At 42.8% G+C, this 16442-nt stretch overlaps 1 protein-coding gene across 1 annotated transcript in view; it reads left to right on the forward strand.

Moving 5' to 3' along the window:
• LOC120035094 (vascular endothelial growth factor C-like) overlaps positions 1–16175 on the forward strand; it is a 60479-nt gene extending 44304 nt beyond the window's left edge. The window contains exons 5-7 of the mRNA XM_038981869.1: positions 6724–6836; positions 11020–11344; positions 14873–16175. Coding sequence (XP_038837797.1) covers positions 6724–6836; positions 11020–11344; positions 14873–14984 — 550 coding nt within the window. The 3' untranslated portion in view covers positions 14985–16175. The remainder of the gene's footprint in view (positions 1–6723; positions 6837–11019; positions 11345–14872) is intronic.
• Positions 16176–16442: the final 267 nt, after the last annotated feature.

Consider the following 16442-nt stretch of genomic DNA (forward strand, 5'->3'; position numbering starts at 1 on the left):
TTTAATGGGGGACCTATACAAGAAGAGGACGTTTGGCATATGGAATGCTGACGTGCGTACTCTGTAGACCTGTGCCATAAATTGGAGCAGGAAAGGACATTACAGCAGGTACCGCCAAGACTGCAGAGCTATAATATATAACATTATGTACAGTAATGCTCTATATCACCAGATCAATTTAACATTAGAAAAGCTACTAAATCAGGTGGATAGCCCGCTAACACATAGTCTACCTTCTATTGTATGCACACAGTTATTATTCATTTCAATCCATCACATTCCAGAGGAGACCTTGTACGTACCAATCCATTCCTCATAGGAAATATAGACAGTAGTTGATTTCCTATATGAATCAAAACAACACATGCCAGAGGTCTGCACATACCACATACAAATCCCCTCCTGAGATGAATTGTAGACAGTAGTTGTACTATATTAATCAAATCCCATGCAGCAAAGATTCCCGGCTGAAGTGGAACTAACATGTTCCTGGGATTACCCCAGCCTATGTACAGTAATATCAAGGGGGTGACACCTTGGCTGTCTAAACGGACACGTCTGTTGTGTGTTATGAAAGGTGCACGGTGCACGTGTTGTTAATCAGATTACGTGTCTTCCTACGAAGCCACAAACATGCCAGGAGGGTGATTTTCGTTACTTTTTTCAGCCCTTTGGAATGTGTTGTCTGTTTAAGCCACTGCATGTATGGTAATTGAAAGCACATTGACCATCCCTCAGACGTGTAGAGCGGCCACTGAGCCGTTTCATGGCAACTTTTATTTCAAATAAATAGTCGAAAGGGTATGTTTTTGTTTTACATAGATAATCAACACAAAATGTTAATTAAGCCAACATCTGTTTGCATTGTTGCATTTGAAACGAATGCTTTGTGAATTCAAAACAGTAGATTTTTTCTGAAGTGCTCTAACCACTAACTGTAATTTGTTATCAGGTCGACTAAGCTCACTCTTCACTTTCAATCAGGGGCACAACTTTCACTGGGGACGGGGGACGGGGGGGGGACATGTTCTGAAATTGCATTTTTGTCCCCCACAGTTTTCTCATTGGAATGTGATACAAAACGAGGCAACATTGTGCTTTAGGACCATGTGGATGCCTCCGAGCGGTCGGGTAGGCTGTTTGGAGTGTTTGTCTGACTGGATACATTTTTTTAATGAATTATGTCCCCCCCCCCCACTTCTTAAACGAAAGTAGCACCCCTGCTTTCAAGCATACGGATGCTTACTGTGATTAGCACACCAATTGTGGAATGTCTCGGATATGTTTTCGGAGGCTCAGAGGTTCTGACCTCAAAGAGGCCTGACTAATTTTGTTGTTGACGGGACTTCCATAATAAAAGCGCCTGCCCATCCCCCTTACTCACCCCGACGCCCTCCGATGACAGAATGTTGTACCAGGGTCATATATCAGACAGGACCACCATTTGAAGACAGGATGATCTTAGACCTGGGGAGAAGAAGGCAGAGGAAAGGGAAGAGGTGAGAGGGCACGGATGTGAGATGGGGGAGGGGAAGGAGGCTTCATGCCTCCCTACCTGAGTCACAGGCCTCCCTGAACGTCTGTGTCTGATAAACCCCTGACCGTGCCACTCGTCTCACTCGTCTCACCCCTCTCACCCCATCACCCCCCGACAAAGGGGGCTCAATCAATCGCAGAGAGGGGGTAACCTTAGCTGTTACATCCGTCCACTTTCTCAGTGGGGCTCGGTGCAAAGATGAGGGGGTACTCCTCGAGGCATGGATTGGAGTCGTGGAGAGGGGCATGGGTCCTCCTGTCCCTTATAGTGGACAGTCAGCTTGAGGCTGAACCCCTGCACCCCTGCCTGCTGGGGCTGATATTGGGGTGATATATTAGAGATCATGTCTGATATTGAGGTGATACATTAGAGATCAGGTCTGATGTTGGGGTGATACATTAGAGATCAGGTCTGATATTGGGGTGATATATTAGAGATCAGGTCTGATATTGAGGTGATATATTAGAGATCAGGTCTGATATTGGGGTGATATATTAGAGATCAGGTCTGATATTGAGGTGATATATTAGAGATCAGGTCTGATATTGGGGTGATATATTAGAGATCAGGTCTGATATTGGGGTGATGTATTAGAGATCAGGTCTGATATTGGGGTGATATATTAGAGATCAGGTCTGATATTGGGGTGATATATTAGAGATCAGGTCTGATATTAGGGTGATATATTAGAGATCAGGTCTGATATTGGGGTGATATATTAGAGATCAGGTCTGATATTGGGGTGATATATTAGAGATCAGGTCTGATATTGGGGTGATATATTAGAGATCAGGTCTGATGTTGGGGTGATACATTAGAGATCAGGTCTGATATTGGGGTGATATATTAGAGATCAGGTCTGATATTGGGGTGATATATTAGAGATCAGGTCTGATGTTGGGGTGATACATTAGAGATCAGGTCTGATATTGGGGTGATATATTAGAGATCAGGTCTGATATTGGGGTGATATATTAGAGATCAGGTCTGATATTGGGGTGATGTATTAGAGATCAGGTCTGCTATTGGGGTGATATATTAGAGATCAGGTCTGATATTGGTGTGACACATTAGAGATCAGGTCTGATATTGGGGTGATATATTAGAGATCAGGTCTGATATTGGGGTGATGTATTAGAGATCAGGTTTGATATTGGGGTGATATATTAGAGATCAGGTCTGATATTGGTGTGACACATTAGAGATCAGGTCTGATATTGGGGTGATATATTAGAGATCAGGTCTGATGTTGGGGTGATATATTAGAGATCAGGTCTGATATTGGGGTGATATATTAGAGATCAGGTCTGATATTGGTGTGACACATTAGAGATCAGGTCTGCTATTGGGGTGATATATTAGAGATCAGGTCTGATTTTGGGGTGATATATTAGAGATCAGGTCTGATGTTGGGGTGATATATTAGAGATCAGGTCTGATATTGGGGTGATGTATTAGAGATCAGGTCTGATATTGGGGTGATGTATTAGAGATCAGGTCTGATATTGGGGTGATATATTAGAGATCAGGTCTGATATTGGTGTGACACATTAGAGATCAGGTCTGATATTGGGGTGATATATTAGAGATCAGGTCTGATGTTGGGGTGATATATTAGAGATCAGGTCTGATATTGGGGTGATATATTAGAGATCAGATCTGATATTGGTGTGACACATTAGAGATCAGGTCTGCTATTGGGGTGATATATTAGAGATCAGGTCTGATATTGGGGTGATATATTAGAGATCAGGTCTGATGTTGGGGTGATATATTAGAGATCAGGTCTGATATTGGGGTGATGTATTAGAGATCAGGTCTGATATTGGGGTGATATATTAGAGATCAGGTCTGATGTTGGGGTGATATATTAGAGATCAGGTCTGATATTGGGGTGATGTATTAGAGATCAGGTCTGATATTGAGGTGATAAATTAGAGATCAGGTCTGATATTGGGGTGATATATTAGAGATCAGGTCTGATATTGGGGTGATATATTAGAGATCAGGTCTGATATTGGGGTGATACAGTATATTAGAGATTAGGTCTGATATTGGGGTGATATATTAAGGATCAGGTCTGATATTGGGGTGATACAGTATATTAGAGATCAGGTCTGATTTTGGGTGATATATTAGAGATCAGATCTGATATCGGGGTGATTATTAGAGATCAGGTCTGATATTGGGGTGATAAATTAGAGATCAGGTCTGATATTGGGGTGATATATTAGAGATCAGGTCTGATATTGGGGTGATATATTAGAGATCAGGTCTGATATTGGGGTGATATTGGGGGTGGTCGTTCGTGGAGCTGCCTGCCATGACTGGACCATTTAAATCATCCTGCCAGAGCAGACGGGGAGACAGAGTGGGAAACGGATGTAGAGACTGAGGGGGAGACGGAGGTTGAGTTGGAGGGGGAGAGTCATAAATCCCTACCAGAGAGGGTAAGACCTGCTTTTTCACTACCATGAGGAAACAAACGGTCTACGTTTTCAAGAAAAACATTTTTAAGCTCCCCTGTCAACCTGTTAGTTTGTCTCTCGCAGAGCTCGTGTATGGTTGGCATTTCCTCATTACTGAACCAGAGGCCCGTTTTTTGACAGTGGGTTTGCCCTTTTCAACTGCACTGACCAGCTGAATGCACTGTAACACTTTAGTAATACAGTTGTAGTGCATGTCGACTGAAGCCTTAGATCTGCATGCACTCACAGTACGGTGGCTAGTTACGCAAGTGTGCGTTGAACACAGCCTTATCAAACTGTTTAGGAATGTTCCATGCCGGGGGTAGTAGAGTTTGTTAGCATTTTTGCACCTAAACACATGAAGCTTCGAGTGTGAGTTCCAGGAGCTACAGCGGAAGCCTTAGCTCTTGCACAGCACCTACCCTCGTGTGTAGCACAACGGAAAGTCAACGCGGTATTTCATTTCGTACACCTGTTTTCTTTACCATAAACTTCCCACCTGCCCCATTCCTATTCTCCCCCCTCTTGAAAGGAATACAACAACGGACCTCCATAGAGGCGCTAAGTGCTATTTGTTGGCCCTCTCTTCAGAGGCAGTATGGAGCTAGTGTCGTTCTCTTTTCAGTGCATTTTCCTTAGTGGTGATAAACTCAGTCTGGCAGGAACTACTGACTAGAGTATACAGGTTATGTAATATCTCTGGTTCTGCTGAAATGCAGTTTATTGTCTTGGGAGGTAGGGTTGCTTTGTTCAGGGGGTTCATTGAAAGAAGAAACTGCAGTGTGATTACAAAGAACCTGATAAATTGGACTATACTGAAATATTTTACTGAGTTACAATTCCTATAAGGAAATCAGTCAATTAGAAATAAATGCATTAGGCCATAATCTATGGATTTCACATGACTGGGCAGGCCATGGATGGGCCTGGGAGGGCATAGGCCCACCCACTGGGGAGCCAGGCCCATCCATGGCCGCACCCCTGTCTAGTCATGTGAAATCCATAGATTATGGCCTAATGCATTTATTTCTAATTGACTGATTTCCTTATAGGAATTGTAATTCAGTAAAATATTTCAGTATAATCCAATTGATCAGGTTCTTTGTAAACACACTGCAGCCAATCAGAATTAGTTTTTCCCCACAAAAGGGCTGTAAAACAGACAGAAATACTCCTCAGTATGTTCAGTGTAAATACCAATTCACTTCAATACATTTTAATTGGATGTATTGCCATTTTATTTTTGTGTCAAAGCTCTTGCAGTTCTACTGCTGTTACATTCACGTGGATCAGATGTTGCTTAACAACAGTCCTTCTCCATATGACGTTTATATAGAGTTGACGTGTTTCAAATGCACTCCACTACATCTTTGATATTACACACATCTCACTCCACAACTCCACCCTGCTGAGAGCTATATCCCTTTTCCTCCACAGCAGTTAAAGCAGCCAGAATCAAGTTTAGCTTGGAATGCGACCGTGCTTCCGCTGGCCAGCGGTTGCACTGTAGCACGGGCCGTGCATTCGTCTCAGAGCAAAAAGACAGATGGATGCAGCTGACACTGGCTCTGATAAAGTCAGTGTGGGTCAGTTGGCAGTACGTGATCTCAACTGGATTCTCAGCAGTGGTCTAGCCTAATGTGTATGAGTATGAGAAAAAGCAAAGCACTGGGCTCCGAAATGGATGATATCAGAAATGTCAAAATCTAAATAGACCCATATTGGTCTGGCAAGTGTCAGATGTGCGTGTCCAAGATGGTCAGTCATTTGTCTAATGTGTTTTGTCAATGGACAGCCAATGGAAAGTGTGTGAGTAGGATATTATGGTGGAGGACAGAGATGATGATGATCAGAGAGAGAGAGAGAGAGAGAGAGAGAGAGAGAGAGAGAGAGAGAGAGAGAGAGAGAGAGAGAGAGAGAGAGAGAGAGAGAGAGAGAGAGAGAGAGAGAGAGAGAGAGAGAGAGAGAGAGAGAGAGAGAGAGAGAGAGAGAGCGCCGAGTGTCTCCGGTTTTTATCCTTTTCACTTTCATCCCCCTAAATGATCATCCCCGTTGACACATCCAGTGGCGATAGAAGTGCCACGTTCTGAAGTATTACTTCTGTCTGGGAACTATGCAGTGATTCATAATCAAAGTGTTCTATACTAGGACGTGTAATGTGGAACGGAAAGGAAGCGCATGAGGTGAATACTAAGCTAAAGTGAAGGGTCTTACCAATGCTAACCAATGTTTACTAGACTACAAAATATATCCTTCTTACTTCTTTTCCATTGCTGTCCATTGATGTCTTCCCAAGAGTCCTCTCTCTTTGATGGTTGTTTGTCTAAACTCAGCCAATCAGCATCCCTCTTATCTATAAGGGGACAGAAATGTTTCATGTCATCAGAGCCAATTGGCTTATTCGCTCTCACTCTGCGATTAGATGTGCTGCTAACCCAACTTTGATGTGCTGGGTGGGAGTTGTCAAAATAACCCTTAAAATAGCCAGTCCAGCCCTGTCACATTTCATCCAACAACCAAAACAACATCAAATGCTACACAGCTTAGTGGTTAATGAATGTCAATGAAGTGAGGAATTTCCTCTCCAGCTACTGCCACCCAAATGGCGTTCCTTATATAGTGCACTACTTTTGACCAGGACCCATATGGCTCTGGTCAGCAGCCTCTGTCTGTCGGTTTCCTCCTCTTCTAATGCTAATAACTGTTTTCCCCTTACAGATGCCTGGTAGCCAATAAAACCTGCCCAAAGAACCACAGCTGGAGCAACCGCTTGTGCAGATGTATGGCGGTGCAACGCGACACCCCTCCCTCGCCCCAGACACAACACTCGGGTGAGTAGGCCCTAGTACTGATGCTGATTCTGCACCTGTTGCACAACTTATTAGACTGAATTACCGCTTATTAGACTGAATTAGCTACCGCTTATTAGACTGAATTACCGCTTATTAGACTGAATTAGCTACCGCTTATTAGACTGAATGACCACTTATTAGATTGAATTAACACTTATTAGACTGAATTACAGCTTATTAGACTGAATTGCCGCTTATTACACTGAAAGAGCTACCGCTTATTAGACTGAATTACAGCTTATTAGACTGAATTGCCGCTTATTACACTGAATGAGCTACCGCTTATTAGACTGAATTACAGCTTATTAGACTGAATTACATCGTATTACACTGAATTACTGCTTATTAGACTGAATTACCACTTATTAGACTGAATTACCACTTATTAGACTGAATTACCGCTTATTAGACTGAATTTCCGCTGATTAGACTGAATTGCCACTTATTAGACTGATTTACAGTTTATTAGACTGAATTACAGTTTGTTAGACTGAATTACCGCTTATTAGTCTTAATTAACGCTGATTAGTCTTAATTACCACTTAATGTGGTGAATTATGTTTCTCTTTGAGTTCAATATTAGTAAGACAGGCTTATGCTGTTCTGAGGGTGTCCTAGTTGTGGTATGGATTGAAATGTGGAGTCAAGAGAATGTGTTGAGCACGATTAACGGTATTTTAATGGCCTCTTACAAGACTGTGACATAGTGAAGCAACAGACACAGAGAAGGACAATGTGCTCTTGGTTTTTTACAACAGCCCTCAAAATCCTCACAGAAACACAGACCAGCACTTGAGTCTCTTCAACAGCTCACCAACAAGAGAACAACTCATTCCACTCCACGCGAGAACGCACCCGTGATCCCCATACACTATTTACAACCCGAGTCCACTTTTTTTCTAAGACAGATGTTGAAATCTCCCAGGGCATGTCTCGGTGAGTTGTCACTATGAAAACACAACATGGCAGTTGTTTTTCAGCAGATGTGTCTATGCAGTAGAGAGAACTCTGAGTGAACAAACGAGAGACAGAAGAATTCAGAAAGAATCCCAGAGCTCTGGATTCCATGGCTTCGTCCCAAATGGCACCCTATTCCCTTTATAGTGCACTACTTTTGACCAGGACCTATAGGGGACTATGTAGGGAATAGGGTGCCCTTTGGGACGAAGCCCATGGCTCACGCCACTCTACCCCAGCCACACAATGTTTATGAAGCACTGAAAGCAGGAAGCCAATCAAACAACTCTGTTGTCGCATGAAAGTTAATCTCTCTTAACAGACTTGGCTTCAAAGTTTACTCACTCATATTAAAAAGCATCTGGGTGAATTGAGGACATCGAGCCATCAACATTTAGTTTAATGGGGATCACCCCTTTTCATCAGCTGATATTGACTTCATGATCGAAGCATAGCTTTCTCATGCAGTTACCAGATTGAAGAAGATGTTGGTTATCTGTAGGTTTATTGTCCAGTCATACGATGACATTTACTGGCTGATGGTTCATTGAATTTCTCATTGATTATCATTCAACCCCATTGCCATGTTCTACCATTTGATGGAACCCAAAGAAACATTTAGCTAGGCCTATATCCTCCACATTACAGATGAATACATCAACGAGAGGACTTGATAGCAATAGCCATGCGAGAGCGGCAGAGCTGATTTGGGTTTCCTCTTCACACTAACCAGCTTCGACAGGCCCAATCAGAGGTAGATCTAGAAGCTTGGAGATGCGTGCTCTACTCTGCTCACAGGGACAGTGTATCCCAAATGGCCACCCTATTCCCTAGATGGTGCACTACTTTTGACCAGAGCCCTATGGGCCCTGTTGAAAATAAGCACACTAAAGGGAATGTAGGGTGCCATTTGGGATGCAACCATGGAATAGAATGTCTCTGCTATGCAGTCCCAGGCTCCCCAGGTTAGTATGAAACACCAACTGAAGTCTTCAGAGGAGCAGACACCAAAACCCTAGAGCTGGACAGTTATTGCGCCTGTGTAATATACAGTTGGGGTCATTACTCCTATAGGGCATTAGGACTTTGATTTAGGGAGACGGATACGTCATTGTGCCGTGGTTAATGTCCGTCCGTCTTTAACCATCATCTAGAGTGCGGTATCATTCACAAAGGGAGGTGAGGTAGCTAGACCTGGGATTTGTTTTTCATTGGTTTCGACTGCATCAGGGTTGTCACTAATGACTAATAGAGGGCTCTTTCTCCTATTTCTCTGCGATCACATCCTCTTGCATAAAGTGAGAGAGAGAGAGAGAGAGAGAGAGAGAGAGAGACATTAGCGCGAGAGTGAGGGAGAGAGTGAGCGTGTGTGTAGAGGTAATTAACGTTTAAAAAAATGTCTCTCTCTCTTCAGATAAGCAGAACATTGGCTTATAATGATCTCTACACAAGACAGAGGAGCTGGAGATCCGTGAGAGACCTTTCTAGCTCCATTAACTACAGTACACTACCTCCCTGATGATGACCAAAATCACAGAGACACCGTCGACACCGTTAATTATGGCCGACGTCATCGGGCACAGTGTCAATCTTCTGTATAAAACTGTAAAAAACAAAAAAGTTGACTTGGATGCCACTGAAAATGCGTGATTTCTTTCAGATTGCGAAGTTGTTGGACAGTTCCAAATCAAGCCAAACTTGATTTATGATTTACTGTAAATTCAACTCAATAATTGACAACTGACATTGATTCATGATAAACCACAGTGCAACATTATGCATATTCAAGCATACCCCATCAGGGATACTTGACCAATTATCGGTTGTGTTATTGAATAGCATCAATCACTAAAGACTCATGAATTATGAATTGATAGTTTGTTCAAAGTGGAAATTTATTTTCTCTTTGTCTGAAACACCACAACAGCCCCGTATACAAGCAAACAGTCCATTAATGTGTTAGGGTTAGAAAACCTCACTGTGGTAAACATCACCACGCGTTGCCATCGCAATCTGGGTCTGTTAATCAGCAAACACATAAACACAGTAACGACAGGAATTTAGTTCCTGACTGCAGCCAAATCTCTCTCTCTCTCTCTCGAAGATATCCCATTCGTTTATTTGCCTGTGTTGTAAAGAAAACATCTGTTCGCTCCACTGGGGGGGAAATATATTGTGAGGAATTTAGGGCAGGAATCTATTCAATCTATCTCCAATAGTTTGCTGCTGTGATGTCAAACAACAACTCTAGCTAACTTTCAAGTCTGTAGGATATTGGTTTGTTCTTCTTATGTACAGATATAGGATCTTCATTTGATCAGTTTCTCACAGCAGGAAAAGAATCCTGCAGCAATAGCAAATATAGAGGTTGATACATTTTTCAGCTCTGTCCACCAGAGCTTTTGCCAGAGAATTTAATGCTAATTTCTCTACCATTATCCACCTCCAATGTCGTTTTAGAGAATTTGGCAGTACGTTCAACCGGCCTCACAACCGCAGACCACGTGTATGGTATCGTGTGGGCGAGCGGTTTGCTCAACCTTGTGAACAGAATGCCCCATGGTGGCGGTGGGGTTATGGTATGGACAGGCATAAGCTACGGACAATGAACACAATTGCATTTTATCAATGGCAATTTGAATGCACAGAGATACCGTGATGAGATTCTGTCATGCCATTCATCCATTGCCATCACCTCATGTTTCAGCATGATCTGTACACAATTCCTGGAAGCTGTGTCCCAGTTCTTCCATGGCCTGCCTACTCACCAGACACATTGAGCATGTTTGGGATACTGTGGATTGACGTGTACGACAGCGTGTTCCAGTTCCCGCCAATATCCAGCAACTTCTCACAGCCATGGAAGAGGAATGGGACAACATTCCACAGGCCACAATCAACAGCCTGATCAAGTCTATGCGAAGGAGATATGTCTCGCTGTATGAGGCAAATGGTGGTCACACCAGATACTGACTGGTTTTCTGATCCACACCCATACCTTTTTTTTTAAAGTTCTGTGACCAACAGATGCATATCTGTATTCCCAGTCATGTGAAATCCATAGATTAGGACCTAATGAATTTATTTCAATTGACTAATTTCCTATGAACAGTAACTCAGTAAAATCTTTGAAATGGTTGCATGTTGCGTTTATATTTTTGTTCAGTATAATTCAAATCTAATCTCCTCCCCTGTATCTCTCTAGACTCGTTTGAAGCAGATGTCTGCGGGTCAGATAAGGAGTTGGACGAGGAGACGTGCCAGTGTGTTTGCAGACGACAGCTTCGGGCCTCGGGCGCATGCGGACCCCAACGCTACCTGGATAAGAACACGTGCCAGTGTGTGTGTAAGACGCTCCCATCGTCCTGTGGGCCGCACCAGCTTTTCAATAAAGACACGTGCCAGTGCTCCTGCGCCAGGACGTGCCCCAAGCACCAGCCGCTCAACCGCACCAAGTGTGCCTGCGAGTGCAACGAGTCACCCAACAGGTGCTTCCTGAAAGGCAAAAGGTTCCACCAGGCCACCTGCAGGTAAATACAGCTTGATGATGATGATGATGAAGGATGAGAAGGATTGTTGAAAAGGAGGAGGAGGACGACATGGAGAAAGGTAAAGAATGGAGGATAGGGATAAGTCTGATGATGACATTCCAAATTGCTATCGTGACGACCTTTTCAGATCTTTTCAAACGCATATTTCCATAGCAGACCATATACATTAGCATAGTCATTGGTAATTCAAGTAGCCAGTCAAGACGAAGGACTGAAAGGGGGGATGAAAATCTCCCTCCATTGATCAATGTGGAAAGAAGAGACTAAGTTACTTAGAGGAGAGTGTGGTTTGGAGCGTTCCTGACTTATTTATAGTATTCCAGTTCCAGTTGAACCCAGTACTCTACTGGAGACGAGACCAGGGCATAGGGCTCTTGGTCAAAGTAGTGCACTAAATTGGGAATAGGGTGCCATTTGGGACGCAGCCTAGGTATAAGTCCTGTTAGATCCACGCCGCTAAGCCCCAAGGCTGTACCACAGCTGTGTTTGCCAAACCCTAAAATGGCATGGCCTGTGTAAGACGAACCCTCTCCAGCTGGTGTCTATTAGAACCATGCTAAATGTACTTGATTCAGGACATCCAGCGTCCAGACTCTGGGTAACGGAGAGAATGTATGCGGCCGCACATCCAGAGCTGTAATGTGTTCTATCATTGAGAACTCCAACAAAGCTAGAATGACGGGCTCAAATAGAACGTGAAGAGTTATTATGTCAGCGAACCAATAGAATATATGAATTATATTAACTGATGACTACAATTGAGGACTCAAAAACATGTCTATTTGCACACAGAGAAACTCATATGACCTGCTATACTATATACACTACATGGCCAAATGTATGTGGATACCCCTTAAAATTTCTGGATTCGGCTATTTCAGCTACACCCGTTGCTGACAGGTGTATAAAAATGAGCACACAGCTATGCAATCTCCAAAGACAAACATTGGCAGTAGAATGGGAAGTACTTAAGAGCTTAGTGACTTTCAACGTGGCACCGTCAAAGGATGCCACCTTTCCAACAAGTCAGTTCCTCAAATTTCTGCCCCGGTCAACAGTAAGTGCTGTTATTGTGAAGTGGAAACATCTAGAAGCAAAGTGGTAGGCCACATAAGCTCACAGAACAGGACCGCCAAGTGGTGAAGCGCGTACCGAGTATAAATCGTCTGTCCCTGGTTGCAACCCTCACTACCGAGTTCCAAACTGCCTCTGGAAGCAGTGTCAGAACAACTGTTCACCGGGAGCTTCATGAAATGTGCTTCCATGGCCGAGCAGCCACACACAAGCCTAAGATCACCATGCGCAGTGGTGTTAACCTCGCCGCCATTGGACTCTCTGGAGTGATGAATCACACTTCACCATCTGGCAGTTCAACGGATGAATCTGGGTTTGGCGGATGCCAGGAAATGCAACCTGCATGAATTGATAGTGCCAACTGTAAAGTTTGGTGGAGGTCTGTGGCTGTTTTTCATAGTTCGGGCTAGGCCTCTTAGTTCCAGTGAAGGGAAATCTTAACGCTACAACATACAATGACTTTCTAGATGATTCTGTGCTTCCAACTTTATGGCAACAGTTTGGGGAAGGCACTTTCCTGTTTCAGCATGACAATGCCCCCGTGCAGATAGCGAGGTCCGTACAGAAATGGTTTGTCGAGATCGGTGTGGAATAACTTGACTGGCCTGCACATAGCCCTGACCTCAACCCCATCGAAGACCTTTTGGATTAATTGGAAAGCCGACTGCAAATCAGGCCTAACCAGGCCCAACATCAGTACCCGACCTCACTAATGCTCTTGTGGCTGAACGGAAGCAAGTCCACACAACAATGTTCCAACATCTAGTAGAAAGCCTTACCAGAAGAGTGGGGGCTGTTATAGCAGCAAAGGGAGGACCAACTCCATATTAATGCCCATGACTTTGGAATGACATGTTCGACGAGCAAGTGTCCACATACTTTTGTCCATTTAGTGTATAAATGTCTGTGACATGACATTGCATGACTGTTAGTCATACATGTTCATTTTCCAGATGCCCTCACACACAAATTAGACATAAATCATTTTCATTTCAAAGCTGACAGCCCCTTTATTTTTTAGAAGTCTGCAAGGAGAGAAGTCCTGTGAATACCAATCCGCCCAGAGTTGTAAATGAACTTGCAGTCTTGCACTTCACACTGCGATAAAAACACTGAAATAAGGGCTGCCCATTTACCAGTGATCTCACTCTTCAGGTGATGTTGCCAGTTCTGCTCCTGTGGTCTTAAACCAGTGCCAGGATGATAAACTATACCCAGTTAATCAATATGAGCCCTCTTTAAGGGCTTGGTGTTCATTGGTCATAGTACAACATATTTCACTTGCAAATAAAAGGTTTCACTGCCTTACTGCTGTCAGTTAACTGCTAGTTCCCCCTGCCTGAAGGAACAACCTACAACCCAGTACGGTGACCCCTTGTAGCCCCACGTTAATATGATTTATGACTATCCATCTGCAGTAAGGATCCAATGTCGGGAACACGGCCGATAGAATAGAATCAGCTTTCGTTTCTTCCTGTTTTTATTTGATACCAAACTTACTAGAAAAGGTTAATATCCTGAAGAAGCCTGATGGACTTCCTTATATCGATGCCATAAAATTGACATATACTGAGTAAGAGGTTGTACCTCGTAGGACAAATATTAAAAGAAAGAGTATACCAGAATGGACTAATAAACCTGTGGTTATATATATGGTTTAAACTCCTGCACATTACATGATTTAAAGGGAAATTTACAAAAAATGCTACTTCCTATTCATCACCTTCAGCCCAACCCAACATCAACATCTGTGAAAATGGCACGTTTCTGTGTTTTGTAGTAAAAAATAGAGAGGAAAATAAGTGTTCCCGATGACATCATCGGTGTGCATCGTCATTTTAACCAACTATGAGCATTGCCTACTATTTGCCTACTATTTGTCTACTAATGTCACGACTTCCACCGAAGTCGGTTCCTCTCCTTGTTCGGGCGGCGTTCGGCGGTCGGCGTCACTGGTCTTCTAGCCATCGTCGATCCACTTTTCATTTTCCATTTGTTTTGTCTTGTTTTCCTACACACCTGGTTATCATTTCCCTCATTAAGTGTTGTGTATTTAACCCTCTGTTCCCCCCATGTCTTTGTGTGGTATTGGTTGTTGTAAGTGCTTGTGCACATGGTTACTGGTGCGCGTCGGGTTTTGTACCCAAGTTGGTTATTTCTTGATGCCGTTGATTTTGTAATTAAACTGCTCCGGCTATTACCGAGTTCTGCTCTCCTGCGTCTGACTTCCCTGCCACCAGTTACGCACCCCTTACAACTAATTAGTTGAGGATGTCATTGGAAACACATCTTCCTCAATTTTTTTTACTACAAAACATAGAAACGCGCCATTTTCCCACATGTTGATGTTGGGGTGGTGCTGGAGATGATGAATATCAAGTTAAACATGTTTGAAATGTACCTTCAACATGAATCGTCTTTGTCTTCCCCTAGTTGCCACAGACCACCGTGTGACGTACGGAGGAATCGACGCTGTGCATCAGGTTTTTACTTCAGTGAGGAGGTCTGCCGTTGCGTACCAACATACTGGAGAGGACAGGATTAACTTTGAGTTCACATTAGGCAGCTGACCTTCTACCCGGTTATAATGATTAGAATCTATTATGCTAGCCGCAGTCGTGTGGAGAAGTACCTAGACCGGACCTAGATCGAGAAATGGTTGAAAGGACACATAGTTTGTGGGCTACTTTGGAATTATAAAGTGACACTTGGGAAATATTATGGACATATTGATATGAACCCCAAATATCATGAGAGGATCTAATGAAAAGACTGAAGGATGGGGAGCAATTGAAGGCGAAGCCTTATTTTTGTTGTTGTGTATTTGTCTGTTATTCGTACGTCAGATATTGATTATATAATTTATTGACACTAAATGTTTGCAACCTCTTTGTTTATTGCAATTTCAATCTTTCCGAGAAAATACACTGTGATCGATACGTTTGCATCATGTGATGCCACTTTAAAATAAAAGTTGAATATTGTTAACGTATTTCTAATCTAGTTTATCATATTGAATTGTAGTTACTGATTGTAAATAACTAATGTACACACTTATCTTACAATTATGATCTTATGGCAGGCTATATTTACACAACAAAAATGTCATTTCAATTTCCATATGAATTAACACAAAATAGCATGTCATTTCTGAACTGCCATCCACAGCATACACATTTATGTTAGATACTTGAAAATATACTATATATCACTTTTATCTTTGGTCAACCACTTCACCAGCAATACTAACATTGGACTCTCAGTTCTAGGATCAGGGCCATAAGTTTTTCCAGGTTTGGCCCATTTTATGACATGATGAGGATATCCTATGAATGTAAGTCACAGGAAGGAAATCTCCAAGGAAGGGATACCGTGAACTAATGCATGAATCCTGCCTTGTCAATGAATGAATATTACTACTATGGAGAACCCTAATCAGCAAAATGGATAAGGATATCCAATCTACAGTACAGCAGTATGCAGACCATTATGAGAATGCTCCTAATTCTCTGACCAAAACTCATTGGACAAGTGAATGGATGTTTCAAAGTCTACCATGAATGACCCATCGGGATAAATGGTTACACAGATGTTTCTAAGGTGCTCACTCCGTATGGGTTTAAACAAGAGCAGGTTGAGTTGTTGTTATAGTGTTGAAGTATGTCATGGTCATTTTCTACGTCGACTGTATTTGTATTGTTCCTATGTCTTTCTACTGGAAAATAAATCACCAATTTCGCAAGACACACAGATATTCTGAGTCAGTGATTGGACTGATGTAACTGACTGTTGAAAGATTATGTGGAAGCAAATAGTTCCTTTTTACTTGTCCTGTCTTTTGTCTTGTGTGCAGAGAAACTAGAAATGGATGCAGCAAAGCGTTTGGGCGGAAGGGCAATGAAAGAAGGCATGATAGATGGACTGTGGGTTTTGGCTTATTTCAACTGGAGAGTTGGAACGCTTTAATCTTGACATGGATATGCAAGCTAGCCACCGGGTTGGT

Source organism: Salvelinus namaycush, chromosome 42 (genome assembly GCF_016432855.1).
Source record: "Salvelinus namaycush isolate Seneca chromosome 42, SaNama_1.0, whole genome shotgun sequence".
In the NCBI taxonomy this organism is placed as follows: Eukaryota; Metazoa; Chordata; class Actinopteri; order Salmoniformes; family Salmonidae; genus Salvelinus; species Salvelinus namaycush.